Source organism: Protopterus annectens, chromosome 1.part1 (genome assembly GCF_019279795.1).
Source record: "Protopterus annectens isolate FY-2018-M chromosome 1.part1, PAN1.0, whole genome shotgun sequence".
Lineage (NCBI taxonomy): Eukaryota > Metazoa > Chordata > Ceratodontiformes > Protopteridae > Protopterus > Protopterus annectens.
Window position 1 is genome coordinate 352,160,591 of NC_056726.1, and position 15,393 is coordinate 352,175,983.

General features: G+C 43.0%; 1 protein-coding gene across 1 annotated transcript in view; it reads left to right on the forward strand.

Moving 5' to 3' along the window:
* UBR4 (ubiquitin protein ligase E3 component n-recognin 4) overlaps nucleotides 1–15,393 on the forward strand; it is a 3,959,899-nt gene that overhangs the window by 552,719 nt on the left and 3,391,787 nt on the right. The window contains 1 exon segment of the mRNA XM_044087073.1: nucleotides 6,882–6,961. Within this exon segment, the coding sequence (XP_043943008.1) occupies nucleotides 6,882–6,961 (80 nt within the window).

Consider the following 15,393-nt stretch of genomic DNA (forward strand, 5'->3'; position numbering starts at 1 on the left):
TTCTCTATATGAATGGAAAGTGTATTCCTCTTATCTTTTAGCCTAATGGCTGATAAAAATGTCTCAAAATCCTGTCTTTGAACCTACAGTTCATCTTCCCTACATAAAATGAGGGGCGATTTTTACAGATAGCTAGATATACAATATTAGCTGTTGAACAAATTGCCCTAACACTAAGGATATATTCCCTTCCAGTTATAGCATGTATACAATTAGAACTCATATTAATGTATTTACAAGCCTTACACCCTTGGCATGGAAAAGTACCAGTTTTATCAATATGGGTGGTGCTATTAATCTTTTGTTTATCACAAAGTAATTTTAAATTTTTATTCCTTTTATATACAAAATCTGGGCAATCACCCACCAAGCCCTTCAAGGAGTCATCCGTCTGGAATAGTTTTCAATTACTTGTTACATTCTGTGCCCATCTAATGTCACTACTGTAAGTCATATATAATGGGACCTTACTCTTGTTATTAGTCACTGTCCTCTTCCTATTATGGATCTTATTCAGTTGGTTAGAAGTGCCTTTGGAGGAAAACCAGGGAGCAGCCTGTTTCCCTGGCACACAACTTCTTTCATAGTTTTATTAATTTCATTTTGTTTATAGCCCCTAGCCTTTAGCCTAGTATTAAACAAACCTAGTTCATCTTGTAGGGTGTCATTATCAGTACAGAGCCTGGACAGACGCAATGTTTGTCCCTTGACATTGTTGCGAAAAACATATCCTGGATGCATACTATCCTTAGCCAAAAGGCCATTCTTCCAACAAGGTTTCCTATAGACATTGGAATGTATCGGGCCTATATCCTTCTGTTCTAATAATATATCCAAAAATTCTATTTTGGTAAATAAATACTTAACTGAGAAACTCAAAAAATCAGTTGATTGTTCAATATAATTTATAAATTCTGTAAGCATCTCATTAGTGCCGTCTATAACAGAAAAATATCGTCAACAAAAACGTGCATAAAATGCTACATATTGTGACCACTGATTGTTTGCACTTAAAGCAATATCCTTTTCCCATAAGGCAATAACAAGGTTTGCATATGAATTGGCACAGGGGATGTTCATGGCTACCCCCCCCCTGTTTCTGCCACAAATATTCTCCATTAAACATAAAGATATTCTACTCTAATACTATCTCTAGGAGACATTTAACTGATGTTGAGTTTTGTTGACTAATAGTATCTTCTCTGGTTAATAGCCTTCCAATGGCTTCAATGCCGTAGCTATTGGGTATCGCAGTGAACAGGTTCCTTACATCCAAGGTTATCATTAGATGTAGGGTGTTGCTGACATGTTCATTCATGAAGTCATACAAACTAGTTAAAAAGTGTGCACTATCTTTCAGTATTCTAGGTATATTCTCAACATCAGCTTTCAATTTAGACTCCATCCATATTGAACAACTTTCAGTGACCCACCCCCTAGCAGAAACAATAGGTCTAAAGGGTGGGTCAAACATGTCTTTATGTATTTTAGGTTGTTCCTTAAATATTGGTATAATGGGATGGTCTACGGAAACAAAATCATACATTTCTTGTGTAATATCTGCTTTCGTTAATTCACTTAAAAAAAATCTCTGACATGTAATATTATATCATTAACCGTAGCAGCATTTATTTTGTCATAAGTACAATTAGCAGAAAGCATGCGCTCGATTTTATCATTGTAATATTAAGAGTCCATTAAAATAATTGCCCCTCCCTTGTCTACAGGTCGTACGACCAAGTTGGGATTATCCTGTAGCTTTTTCAAAGAAAGTTTTTCTTCTGTGGTAAGGTTATAGAACAAACTGTTCAAATTGTAATCCACCATAGAACGTAACTGATCCCCACAAGTCTTAATGAAAATGTCCACAGTGGAGTCCTAATTAGTACAGAAAGCTGTTCGACAGATAATTCAACCCTAGATAAATATTAAATCTTAGAGACCAGTGCACAGTATATGCACCTTTTGAATAATTTTTTTCTTCCTGAGGAGCAGAAGTTAATGAAATTGGTAGAGAAAAAACAGCACGAAATTGAACTTATGTTTCCGAATGAAACTTACATGTTTAGGATGGACATGCTTTACTCTGCCATTAGTGTGTATGATACCAAATTACAACAAATCAAAACTAGGACATTAATGAGGGACTGCAACGATTTTCAACATGGTAATATCTTTGGCCTAAGAGCACCAATTTAGCTCTTAGGAGAAATACCAACACCACAGTGACTGAGAGACATTGGATTGGCTGATTCGGATCATCCTACGCCTCCCATTGGTAGACCGACTAAGGATTCCACCAATCGTTGGTACGGAGGGTAAGCATGCCACCAGTAATCCTTGATGCAAGTGCCACACCTTCTAAACAAGCAACGGCAGCTAAGGATAACGTTGCTATGAGAGAGGGTTAAGCGGCAATGGTGGAAGTGTTGGTTTCGACTGAGAATAGATTAAATAATACAGAGGAGACCTTGGGGGAGACGATTGGTGCCACGCAGTCCATCGATAACGGCAGGCAGCTGTACAAAACCACTGAACATAGATCCAGGTGAAGTTGTGATGATCAACGGCAACAAGGAGGTACTGTGGAATTAAAAGCATGGCCGAAGACCTTATACTCCCAGCTGGTTTTTCACCCACTACCGGTACCAATGAGAAAGGAGAAAAGATCGGATGTAAAGGGGGAAGATTCTATGAAGAGAGTGAGCAGTCAGGAGAGCAAACAAAGGAAGACATCAATTTGACTACAGGTACTGATAATTTGGTGTTTAATTCATCTAGGGTTGAATTATCTGTCAAACAGCTTTCTGTACTAAGCAGGGGACTCAATTTTGTTCCAGCCAGTAAACACAATTATACAGATCTGATTATTGAATTTGAGCAATTTGGCAGGAATTTAAGATTGAGGAAAATGTTTGGCGAGAATGTTGTAAAACCATCTGACGTTAAGAGCTTAATCAAGCCCAGTACGTTTATGCCTAATTATGACTCCACTGTGGACATTTTCATTAAGACCTGTGGGGATCAGTTACGTTCTGTGGTAATTACAATTTGAACCGTTCGTTCTATAATCTTACCACAGAAGAAAATCTTTCTTTGTAAAAGCTGCAGGGTAATCCCAACTTGGTCATATGACCTGCAGACAAGGGAAGGGCAATTATTTTAATGGACTCTGAATATTACAATGATAAAATCGAGCGCATGCTTTCTTTTAATTGTACTTATGACAAATAAATGCTGTTATGGTTAATGATATATTACATGTCAAATATGTTTTAAGTGAATTAAGGCAAGCAGATACTATTACACCAGAAATTTATGATTTTGTTTCCATAGACCATCCCATTATACCAATTTTTAAGGCACAGCCTAAAATACATAGACATGTTTGACCCACCCTTTAGACCTATTGTTTCTGGTAGGGGGTGGGTCACTGAATGTTGTTCAATATGGGTGGAGTCTAAATTGAAAGGTGGTGTTGTGAATATACCTAGAATATTGAAAGATAGTGCACACTTTTTAACTAGTTTGTATGACTTCAGGAATGAACATGTCTCCAACACCCTATATCTAATGGTAACCTTGGATGTAAGGGACCTGTTCACTGCGATACCCAGTAGCTATGGCATTGAAGCCATTGGAAGGCTATTAACCAGAGAAGATACTATTAGTCAACAAAACTCAACATAAGTTAAATGTCTCCTAGAGCTAGTATTAGGGTACAATATCTTTACGTTTAATGGAGAATATTTGTGGCAGAAACAGGGGTAGCCATGGGCACCCCCCTGCACCAATTCATATGCAAACCTAGTTTTTGCCTTATGGGGAAAAAGGTAATTGTTTTAAGTGCACACAATCTGTGGTCACAATATGTAGCATTTTATGCATGTTTTGTTGACTATATTTTTCTGTTCTAGACGGGCATTAATGAGATGCTTACAGAATTTATAAATTATATTGAACAATCAACTGATTTTTTGAGTTTCTCAGTTCAGTATTCATTTTCTAAAATAGAATTTTTGGATATATTAGAACAGGAGGGATATAGGCCTGATGCATTCCAATGTCTATAGGAAACATTGTTGGAAGAATGGCCTTCTGGCCAAGGATAGTATGCATCTGGGATATGTTTTTCGCAACAATGTCAAGGGACAAACATTGCGTCTGTCCAGGCTCTGTACTGATGACACCCTACAAGATGAACTAGGTTTGTTTAATACTAGGCTAAAGGCTAGGGGCTATAAACAAAATGAAATTAATAAAACTATGAAAGAAGTTATATGTGCCAGGGAAACAGAGGCTGCTCCCTGGTTTTCCTCCAAAGGCGCTTCTAACCAACTGAATAAGATCCATAATAGGAAGAGGACAGTGACTAATAAGAGTCAAGTCCCATTATATATGACTTAAAGTAGTGACATTAGATGGGTACAGGATATAATAAGAAGTAATTGGAAAATATTACAGATAAATGACTCCTTGAAGGGCTTGGGTGGTTGCCCAGATTTTGTATATAAAAGGAATAAAAATTTAAAGCCACTTTGTGATAAACAAAATAAGATTAATATCACCACCCATATTGATAAAATTGGTACTTTTCCATGCCAACGGTGTAAGGCTTGTAAATACATTAACAGGAGTTCTAATTTTATATATCCTATAACTGGAAGGGAATATATCCTTAGAGTTAGGGCAACTTGTTTAATGGCTAATATTGTATATCTAGCTATCTAAAAATTGCCCCTCATTTTATGTAGGGAAGATGAACTGTAGGTTCAAAGACAGGATTTTGAAACATTTATCAGCCATTAGGCTAAAAGATGAGGAATGCACTTTCATCCATATAGAGAAACAGCCAGGACATTGTTTCTCTTTTTTAGTTTTACAACAGGTTAATGGTGATGGTAGAAAGGGCAATACATCAGGATACACAGAATACTGTGAAACTAGATGGATCATTGAGCTAGGAGCCAACAGGCATCCTGGACTCAATGGTATAGTGCCTTTAAAGCCCGTCTTATGTAGGCATAGACCATGTATATTAAAAGCTTAATTTTTACTGTTTTTAAAAAGCTTTAATTGATTAATTGAACGTGTTCTGTGATTGGTGTAATTTTATATAAATGCATTTTGAACTGTGAGATATTAAGTCTGAAGAAGGGTCGTGTACCTGAAAGCGCTAACTTCTCTGTGTATAATAAATTTGTACATTTTTAGCCTGGTGGTCCGTTTTATTATTCTCTTCTACATTCTGTGTTCTACACATGACTAAGAACTTCTACCAGATCTGATGTTTAACTTGGCACTCTACTATATCTGTTACTATTTACCTGTACTATGATGTCAGTTATCGGTAGGGAAAGGCAGTCTCTAACCTGCAAATAAACCTTTAATTGGCCTTATCCCACTTATTAACTTTACTCCAGTTATTTACTTGTAATACTTTGTTCATTTGCCAGTTTTATCCAGAATTTTAGCCCCATGATGCCTGTTTTCTGTACGTGTACTTGCAGTCATCCCTCTTGGCAAAATCTCCTTCCATTCCAATGATGGGACTAGTTCATCGCATATCTTGTGCTGTTTTATGAGTATAATCTGTATGGTTCTTGATCGTTTTTAAGGATTTACATTAAGAATCCTTCACATACTCCCCTTTTCATAGTCTTTTCTACTTTCTTTTATAACCTTTTTGAGTCATGTATACAAGCATTAACTTTGTAGTTGCACAGTATCCTTTCACACCAGTTAACCCTAAACCACCTTTGCTCCATGTTTAATTATTTAATTTAATGCTTGCCCACTTCCCCTCTCAACTAAATTCCTTCGGATAGTCTTAAATTTCTCTGGTTTGAAATGCTGTTGATGTGACCGTTGAAATTTAGTTTTGAAAACATCTTTGGGTAGGGTATAAAAGCCATGAAGGTAAGTGTGGGCATCCAACAGCCTGGTAAGATAACTGTGGGAATTATCCTAAGCGGAAGTGTCCATTTACCTAGGTTGTAACACAGCACATGCAACTTAAGAGTTAAGCTCCTGATGTCTTTCAAAGAGAAATTGATACTTTTCTGCCTTCCTCTGTCAAAAAACAAACCTACCTCTCAATCTGCAAGCATTAAAAATCATAGCAGAGTCAGAAAGGAGCATTTTATTATCTTTAATATAAAATTGTATGGTAAAACCTTTACAGCTAATAATAATGAATCTTTGTATAGGCTTTGCTTCATTTATTTAGTAAGGTCTGTGTACCCATAAACAGGTCTGAGAGAACCATGAGAATCTGGGGGAACAAGGTTTAATCTGAGGGTCAGAGTCATAGTACTATGCCTTAATTGTAGATAAAAAGTGTCAGATTTTTTTCATATTTCAGGGTGGTACTTGGGTGTATTAATTAATGTTAAAGCTGCCATGTGTTGAATAGCCACATTTGTAGAGAGTAATTAATGGCAAATTTAGGCACTGATTGCATGTCAGGGGGCACATTTGACCTAGATATTTTTGGTTTTCTATGTCATTTTGATAGAAAAATGCAGTGAATTATGACTGCTGCTTCATGAGTTAAGAAATGCCTGTTAATGAATTGCTGTCTGCTCTCTGTTGAGAATGCTGATACATCTGAACTTGGTCTAATGTATATATTGAATGATGTTTGTGGTCTTGAATGTGTATTACTGTTAAACCTGTTTTTGTAGTTAATGCAGTAATGCTAATGTGTGATTTTGGTAGAATGTACAAAGTAATGTGTGCATATTCTGTGTTTTTCGCATGCATGTCTTGAGCCAGAAATCTGATTTTACAATTATCTTTGGTTAAAGCTGTAGCAATGCTTTTGTATACAATTTCATCTGAGCAGCTATTTTTAACTTATGTCATGCTTTATTTTTCAGACTCTGTTGCACAACCCAAGTTTTACTTTGTTTTGTCTCCTGAAGCTTCTGAGGATGATATGAACAGACTGGACAGCACGGTGACTGCAGTTGTTTTTAATTTTCTTTGTTTGTGATGCACTTTTACGACTTCATTCACCAGTTTTACTGTAGCAATATGACTTTCTACACTTAATATGGAGAGGATAGATTTTTCAGATATTACCTGTTTTACTGGGATTTTATGCTTTAGTAAAAGAAAAGCAATGAGTGCCATTGCATGTTCATCAAAAATTACTGCTGCAGTATCTTTAGCTGTATGGGTTATATCTTGCCAAAGGTGTAACAGCCATCCAGGCTTTTAAAGCCTTTGGCTAACCCCTGGTCCATGATGGCTGAATAGGCTACCTAATGGTTAAGGTGTTTGCCTTACAAACACAAGGTGCAGGGTTTGAGTCTCACAGGGGATAATTGGCTAGGCTTAAAATGGCTCGCAAGGGCAGTTAGCTTAGTACTAATCTATGAACCAGTAGGTTTAGGAGGGGAAAAAGAGTGGTTCGAGGGTAACCAGTTGCCACAGTAGTCACCTAGTAGCAGCTGAAGCACTCACTGTAGCAACTGTGTGTACAAGGGTCTGTGGCAGATTTCTTTTTTGGTACAGAGAGAAAAGGACCTGAGGTACCAATAAGTTGTTCCACATCCCTGCTGAGAAGGAAGCTTGGTCCCAGGTAAGCAGTACTGGAAAGAGTCTGTTGACAGACAAGTTATCACAAAAGTGTACAGGAGTGCACAAACAAAATTGCACAGTCTTTAAAACTCTAAGTCCCCAATAAATAATACAGATTGGGTTAAAATCAGCACACTTCTCATAAGTGTCCCAGTTAATATAGACAGTCCTTGTTAAAAATAGTATGACAGACAATACAATTCCACTAGAGTGAATTCTGTAAAAATGCCAATATTTTAAGAGACCAGTTGTAATTGTTCCTAAATATTCAAATCACGTTAACTATCAAATCTAGGAAACTCTCTGCTCTCCCTGTGGGAGGAATAAAGATGCCTTGTTGAAGTTTCAAGCAGCTTATTCATTTAAGTTGGTAGATGGATGAGTTAGCATGTCTGAAACAACTGAAGTTACTGATGATCTTGCTCAAGAAAGCTCTTGCTCAAAAACAGTCTTCCATCTTCCTACTTAACTGGATGTACTACTTGAAACTTCAACAAGGTGCCTATTCTTACCACAGGAAGGGCATCACAGAGTCTGCCAATTCTGCTAACTGAAGTTATTTTATCTGGACTTATCCTTTGCACTGGGTTTCTTGAGTCCTGTCACCCTCTGGGTCACAGGTTGGATACCAGACCCTGAGCCAAGCGTTCTAGATTACAGTAAATTAAAATATGCAAAAAGAATTTCCCAAACAGAACTTGATTGCCAGCAATGGAGGATAGGAGCCGACCACTGATCTTTTGCAATCCAGCAAGAGTGCGGTTATGGGCGGCAAGACAATACTGAAGAATTTGGTGCCCAGGTTGCCGTTTCCTCCGTAGAGCTAGAGTTAACTGCAACCTTGGTATGTCTGTGGAGAGAGCTAAAGGCTTTGGAAGAGCAGCCAGCTGTTTTATTCTTGACAGAATATAACCTAATATGCAAGACTGCTGCAGCAATGATTTGTTCGAACATCTGCTGTTGTATGTTCAACTTACACAACTGTACTTTCTGCTTGTTTACCTGCTAGTGTTTATGCACTTTGATGCTCGCTACTAGTAGCATCTCTCCTTTGCTGATGCTATACTTTGCATTCAGAAGTGACACCTCATTTATGGAACATGGACTGTTACATTATATAGTGTTGATTCACTGAGTATGAGTGTGGGCTGGTTATACAGTAGGTGGAATGCCTGCTGATTGGTTTGGGTAGTGAAGATGATAAATATTGTGATGGTAAGGATGTTAAGTTGTCTGCATTGTCATTTTTCCAGTCACACTCCTCAGACCATGTTAAAGTTTCACTGTCTGTGACTTGCACATTTGAAGTGTTTTTATTTTTATATTTTATCTGAAGAAACCATGGAGTATTTATTCAGGAAAGATTCTTAAGAATTATTATACTTGGGCCAAAGTCAGCCGGTGTCAGGATGTCATAAAATACTTTGAATAACATTATAGCTTAAGGCACAGTGGAAATTAGTATCCATTGCTCAGGATTGATCCTGTTTGTAGAGGCTGGTAGTTTTGAATGTTTGTACAAACGTGTGTGCGCATATATTTAGAATGTCAAATGTTCTGAATATCAAAGCCACAAACATAGTCGCTAAATGGTCGAAACACATCACATTGACTGGATTCAGCAACAACTTTAAAGAAGCCAGTAATTTGCCCTAGTTCATGGTACAGTTGGGACTAGATTTTGCCCTTTCTCTACTGTAGTGCTATCTCAGAGGTGGTATGTATAAGTAGGGAGGGGGTGTGGGGGGTACAGGAGGGCTTGCCCCCTCTTGTACAGCACGATTGATTTTTTTTATTTTTTTTTTTATTTTCATTCAGTGTCAATGTTTTGATGTGTGTTGATTATTGTGTTTCAGTCCTGACTTGATTTTCTGCTGTGGAAGCCTTTGGCTGGTCCGATAACCAGAGTAAAAATCTCCCTGCTTCTAAGGCTGTGACAGATGCCCTACTCTGATGTCAGTACACTTGGGTATAAAGAGTCTCAGCTTGACACCTCGACGTCGGTCTTTTCTTGCCGTCTGAGCCCAAAGCAGTGTTTCAGTGAGTTGATAGGTCTGCACCAGAGAGAGGTCTTCTAAAGCCAAGTACCCTATTGGGGAACACTTCTGCTTTAATTCATGTCAGATAAGTTTAACAATTGATCTGAAGTAGGATATTCATTTGTCTGCAACCTGTGGGGTTATGGATCCGATATCGGATCCGAACCGGCATGGTTTTCCAGCTATGGATCCAAGCTCTCAGCTCCTCCCCTCACCCATAATGCCCTGCTCTACCCTCATGACCTCAGATCTTGTTTGCCGCGCTGGTAACTGGATGTGGGTACATAGCTCTCAGCTAAGTGAACCTTTTCTTGTTTAAAAATAGAAAATCTTTTGATTCTTTGACTAATTTTGTGTGAAAGTAGTAGGTTTCCCTTTATTATAGACTGTTTTGAGTTTCTTTAAGTTAAACTAATAATTTTTATTCCCTCCTCGCCTGTGCCGTAGTGTGTGTGTAGGCCTGTGTGTTTTTCTTGTTTTTAAGTTACTTCTGTAACTTTAGGTTCTTTTATAGATTATGGCTGAACAGCCAAATCTATCTTCTAAATGCACGAGTGTGGCAACAAGCTGTCACCGGCTGATGGCCACACTCTGGGGTTGAACACCTCACATCTGGATGCTCCATTTGTGCAGGGTTCAACCCCAGGGCACTTAAGGAGCGGAGGTCCAAGCTTGTCTTGGCGGGCCTTTGCCGCCTGACTCGCCTCCGCCTCCTTCGGGACTGCTGTGGCTACAGTTGTTCCCCTGTGGCACCCCTCCTGCTCCTGGGACTCAAACTCCCGCCTGGAGAGGAGAGGGTTGCAGGAGGGAGAAGCACCAGACCTCTGTTTCGCCCCGCCAGCCGTCGGCCCTGAGTGGGTCCTGAGGAGGAGGAGACTCGAGGCTATCGAGGAGGCATTCCAGGCCATAGCCTTTCTGATGCTGATCTGGACCGATGATGAGAAGGTTCATCCAGGCCCAGATGCAGATGGGAGTGGGAGCTCAACACCCTTTTAAGCCTATTGCTCCTTCTCCCACCCGCTATCCGGGTTCGAGCAACTGGAGCCGAGCAGCCGAGCCGGGGGGTCGGAGCCGAGTACTTCGGACCCTGCCCTCAAGTGCCGGACCCGATCTCGGAGCCTGGATCCGAGCCGATCCGAGGATCAGTGCTCCTTCGGCGCCGTCTGGGTCGGAGCGCACTGTCCCTTTGATCCGGCCGATCCACTCTTCGATCCGAGGGGAGCCATTGTCGGATCCTTTGATCGAGGTCGGCTCCGGCTTTTGATGTAGTGGAGAGGGCTCTGTTGAGGGTCTCCGACCCCGGCACTTGCTTCGCCTCGTCCGCCCTCTGCACTGGGCCAGGCTTCCACCATCCGGCCCCTGGGACAGCCCGCTTGTTGCTCCCATGGAGCAATTGCTGCGAGGACTCCTCTGACAGCCCCCAGAGGAGGCCCTCGCGGAGGCATTGACTCCCGAGTCTCTCACAGAAGACACGGACTTGGAGGAAGGGAAGGCTCCCCACGGTCACCCCGAGGATGTCTCCGGAGACATCATGGAAATGGTGGTCTGCCCCAAGTCTTCCTCGGACGAGTCCGTGTTCTTGGAGGCATTCAAACGGGCCTCTTGGGTGTCCCCTGCCGACCCCTGGTGGACCTTATTACCACCAGGGCGGAAGGAACCGGACACCGTGGAGCCAATTCCCAAAAGACCGGATAGGATCCTTAGCCCCTCCGACAGGACCCATTGGAGTAAGGGGCCTCCCAGATGCCATGTTGACGGGCGGCCACAAAGAGGGAACTGGCTCAGGAGAGTCCTCAGTCCACCCACCGAGCAAGGAGTCTCGGATGAGCGACCGCTTGCGGAAGGGTAGGTTCAGTTCAGCGACCTTCGAACTATTTGGCACATGTCATTCGGATGCAGCGAGATCTTATTAAGGAATACGCTGCATGAGTCCATTTCGGAGGAGGACAGAGTTCTGCACTCCACCAAAATGGCCACTCTTAGGTCAGTCACAAATACTTCTATGCGGCTACTCTCCCATGCAACGGAGGGCGCCACAGAGCTGCGGGACAGGACTGGTCACTAGACGCCAGGCCTGGCTCCGTTTTCTGAGCCCTTCAAGGCGTCTTTGATGGTTCTGCTCTGTTTGGCAAGACCGGACCCAGAGCGAGAAGGACGGAAGACGCTGTCTGCCGGAATCCGCTTCTCTGCACCCCAGAGGCCCTATTCTAGGAACCAAAAGGGTCAGAAGAAGATGTGGTTCCGAAGTCGCAGCAGTCCCAGCCTGCTCGACAACCAGTCCTTCCGTGGCAGAGGAGGACAGGGAGGACGCCGCCCTAGAGGCAGAGGGGCTCCCAGAAACTTCGGGTCCAGGGAACCTTTCCCTGAACGGCCTGCGCAGCAACCCTGAGGTTGCCCGACTGCTCTACTCTGGAGGCAGTCGGGGACGCTGGGCACCTAGCGGCATGGGAGTCCATAACATCGACCGCTGGGTTCTCCAAATCATATCCAGGGATATCGCATTCCTTTCCTTCACCTTCCAAAGTTGAAGTCCTCCCAGACGCTCCACCCGGTCAACGGAGGCCGCTTTGGCAGAAATTGGCCATCTGCTAAAGAAAAGAGCCATCCAGCCCGCTCCCCAGACCAGATCGGATCAGGGTTCTACTCCAGATTCTTTTAGTGCCAAAAAGACGGGGAACTAAGACCAATCCTAGACCTCTCTCTTGAATCTGGCAGTCCCCAAAGAAAAATTCAATGGTCACTCTACAATCTATTCTCCCCTTCTGGGAGAAAATCACTGGATGTGCTCGATAGATCTCAAGGACGCTACTACCACATCCTGATGGACAGACGCCCAGGAGGTTTCTCCGGCTGGGAGCCAGTCACTACCAGTTCCGGGTCCTTCCCTTTGGTCTCACCACAGCCCCCAGGGTGTTTACCAAAGTACTAGCAGTGGTAGCGGCCCACCTGAGGCTTCAGGGGTGCAGGTCTTTCCCTACCTGGACGACTGGCTCCTTACCGCCCAACAAGGCATCTACTTCTCTTGGCGAGACTCCTTTCTCCATCTTGCTCCATTTCTGGGCATCACAATAAATACAAAAGTCCAACCTGGCCCACACAGCTCTTAGATTTCATAGGGGCCAGACTAGACACAAAGAGTTTACGAGCCTTCCTCACTGCGGACAGGGTTCTAAATCTGCAGCTCCAGGTGCGGCCATTCTCCATTCAAGTTCTGTTCCAGCGGAGTTGGTCCTGAGGGCTCTAGGGTCCATGGCTGCTATAGCACTTCTTCCTCTTGCCAGGCTCAATATGCATTCTACAGTGGACGCCTTAGTACAGTGGTCATACCTTGCTCTCCCATGCATCATCCCATAGCGATCAGCAAGGCTTGCAAGCGGTCCCTCTTGTGGTGGCTCCACTCCCGGATCTCCACGAGGGTCGCCTTTTGTGCTTCTCCCCTCTCGCCACGGTGACCACGGACGCCTCCCGCCTCGGGTGGGGGCACTGCGGGCCGGACAGTCCAAGGCACGTGGAACGATTCAGAGACCTTACTGCATATCAATGTTCTAGAGATGAGAGCAGTGCTCTTAGCGTTGCTAGCACTTCAGGACTTTCTTCCCTTGGGAACAATTGCGATTCAATCGGACAATATGTCTGTTGTCTGGTACATCAACAAGCAAGGGGAACAAGGTCTTACCCTCTTTGTCGAGAGGCCATGAGAGTTTGGGAATGGGCAATCTCCACCAATCGCTTTCTCATAGCAACGCATTCCGGTCGGTCCAACATCCTAGCGGACAAGCTCAGTCGCACCATTCTGACCCCCGAGTGGTCTCTCAATTGTCAAGTAGCGGGGAACCCTTCATGCGATCTTTTGCTTCTCCCTCAAACACCAAGTGCGACAGTTTTTCGCTCTAATACCTCCTCCCGGAGGTACCCCAAGAGACGCTCTGGTGCATGCTTGGCCACCCGGTCTTCTGTATGCCTATCCACCCTTGCCTCTAATGCTGCAAGTTCTTCAGAAAGCCTTTCGGTGGGTTGCAGAATGATTCTCATTGCTCCATTCTGGCCTCGACAGATCTGGTTCCCCTTCCTAAGGTCTCACTCGGTGAATCCTCCTTGGATTCTAGATCCCATTCGGATCTGATATCCCATCCATCCTGCATTCCTCCTCCGAACCTGGACAACCTGAAGCTGACCGCTTGGCTGCTCCAGTTCCACTCTTGATAAGGACTCGGTATTTCTTCACCGGTAAAGGCTATTTTGGTGGCGGCTCATAAACCATCCACTAGAAAGGTTTAAATGGAAATTCTGTGTGGGCGGAGCGCAAGGCCTAAATCCCTTCACGGTTCCTCTCCCTGTAGTGCTTGATTTTCTAACCTCTCTCTTTCATGAAGGTGCCAGCAGTTCCACAGTCAAAGTTCAACTGGCGGCAATTTCTCACTATCACATTGGGCAAGAGTCTAATCCTCTTATGTCAGCCAAATTGTGCAAAACATTTCTTAAAGGTACTTTCCTTCTCAGGCCCCCTATAAAACAAGCAGTTCCTCCTTGGGACCTTTCTTTGGTTCTACAGGCCTTGACCGTCGAGCCCGTGGATCTCAAATTCTTGTCCTACAAGACAGCCTTTTGGTGGCCATTACATCAGCCAAGAGAGTTTCTGAACTTCAAGCTTTATCAGCTAAACCTCCTTACTTGGTATTTCATCCGACCCTCAGGACCAACCCGTCCTTCCTTCCTAAAATCGCTTCTGAAGCAAACATTAATCAATCCATTAACCTCCTGTTTTCTTCCTAAGTATGAAAACAAAGGTGAATATAAGCTACACTCACTAGATGTTCACAGGCAACTTAGATTTTATCTCAACAGAACAGCTGGTCATAGGCAATCCGACCAGCTGTTTATTTCCTTTGCAAAATTCAATTTGGGCAAGCCAATTTCTAAAGTTTCTCTTTCCGCTGGATTTCACAGTGCATTTTATTGGCTTATCAAGCGTCAGGAAGGCCCGCACCGCCGAGGGTGTTCATGCCCATTCAACCCGGTCAGTATCTACCTCGGCAGCCTTCAAGGCTAGGATTCCTCTAGATGATATTTGTGCAGCAGCCACGGGCTTCATCTCATACATTTATTTCTCACTATAAGTTGGATCTTGCATCTAGGGTAGAGCATCCTTTGGCTCCCTTGTTCCTGGAATATCCTTCCATGATGGCCCAAGATTCAGGTAGCTGGGGACTCTGTCCCACAGGTTGCAGACAAATGAATATCCTACTTCAGATTTAGAAGTTATGTACTCACCATAACGTTCCATCTGAGTAGGTGTATTCATTTGTCTGCAACCATCCCTATCCTGGCCTTTCAGTTTCCTGCATATTCCTTGTTACCCTTTTTAGGGTATTGTTGCTTTGGCAAACTCGATCTGAGGTCATGAGGGTAGAGCAGGGCATTATGGGTGAGGGGAGGAGCTGAGAGCTTGGATCCATAGCTGGAAAACCATGCCGGTTCGGATCCGATATCGGATCCATAACCCCACAGGTTGCAGACAAATGAATACACCTACTCAGATGGAACGTTATGGTGAGTACATAACTTCTAATTTCCTCTGTGGTAAGCAAATCCCACATTGAGACTTTCATACAATGTCAACTGTCTAGGCCCAGATCATGACATCCCTAGTTGCTGTTTTTGCGCCTATTTCAATTCTAGGACTATTGGGCATAGGGCCGAAATCTTAGCTAGGTATTTTAGTCTGCTATCTTCTCATTGTTTGATGGCATTCATCGATCATCCTGAA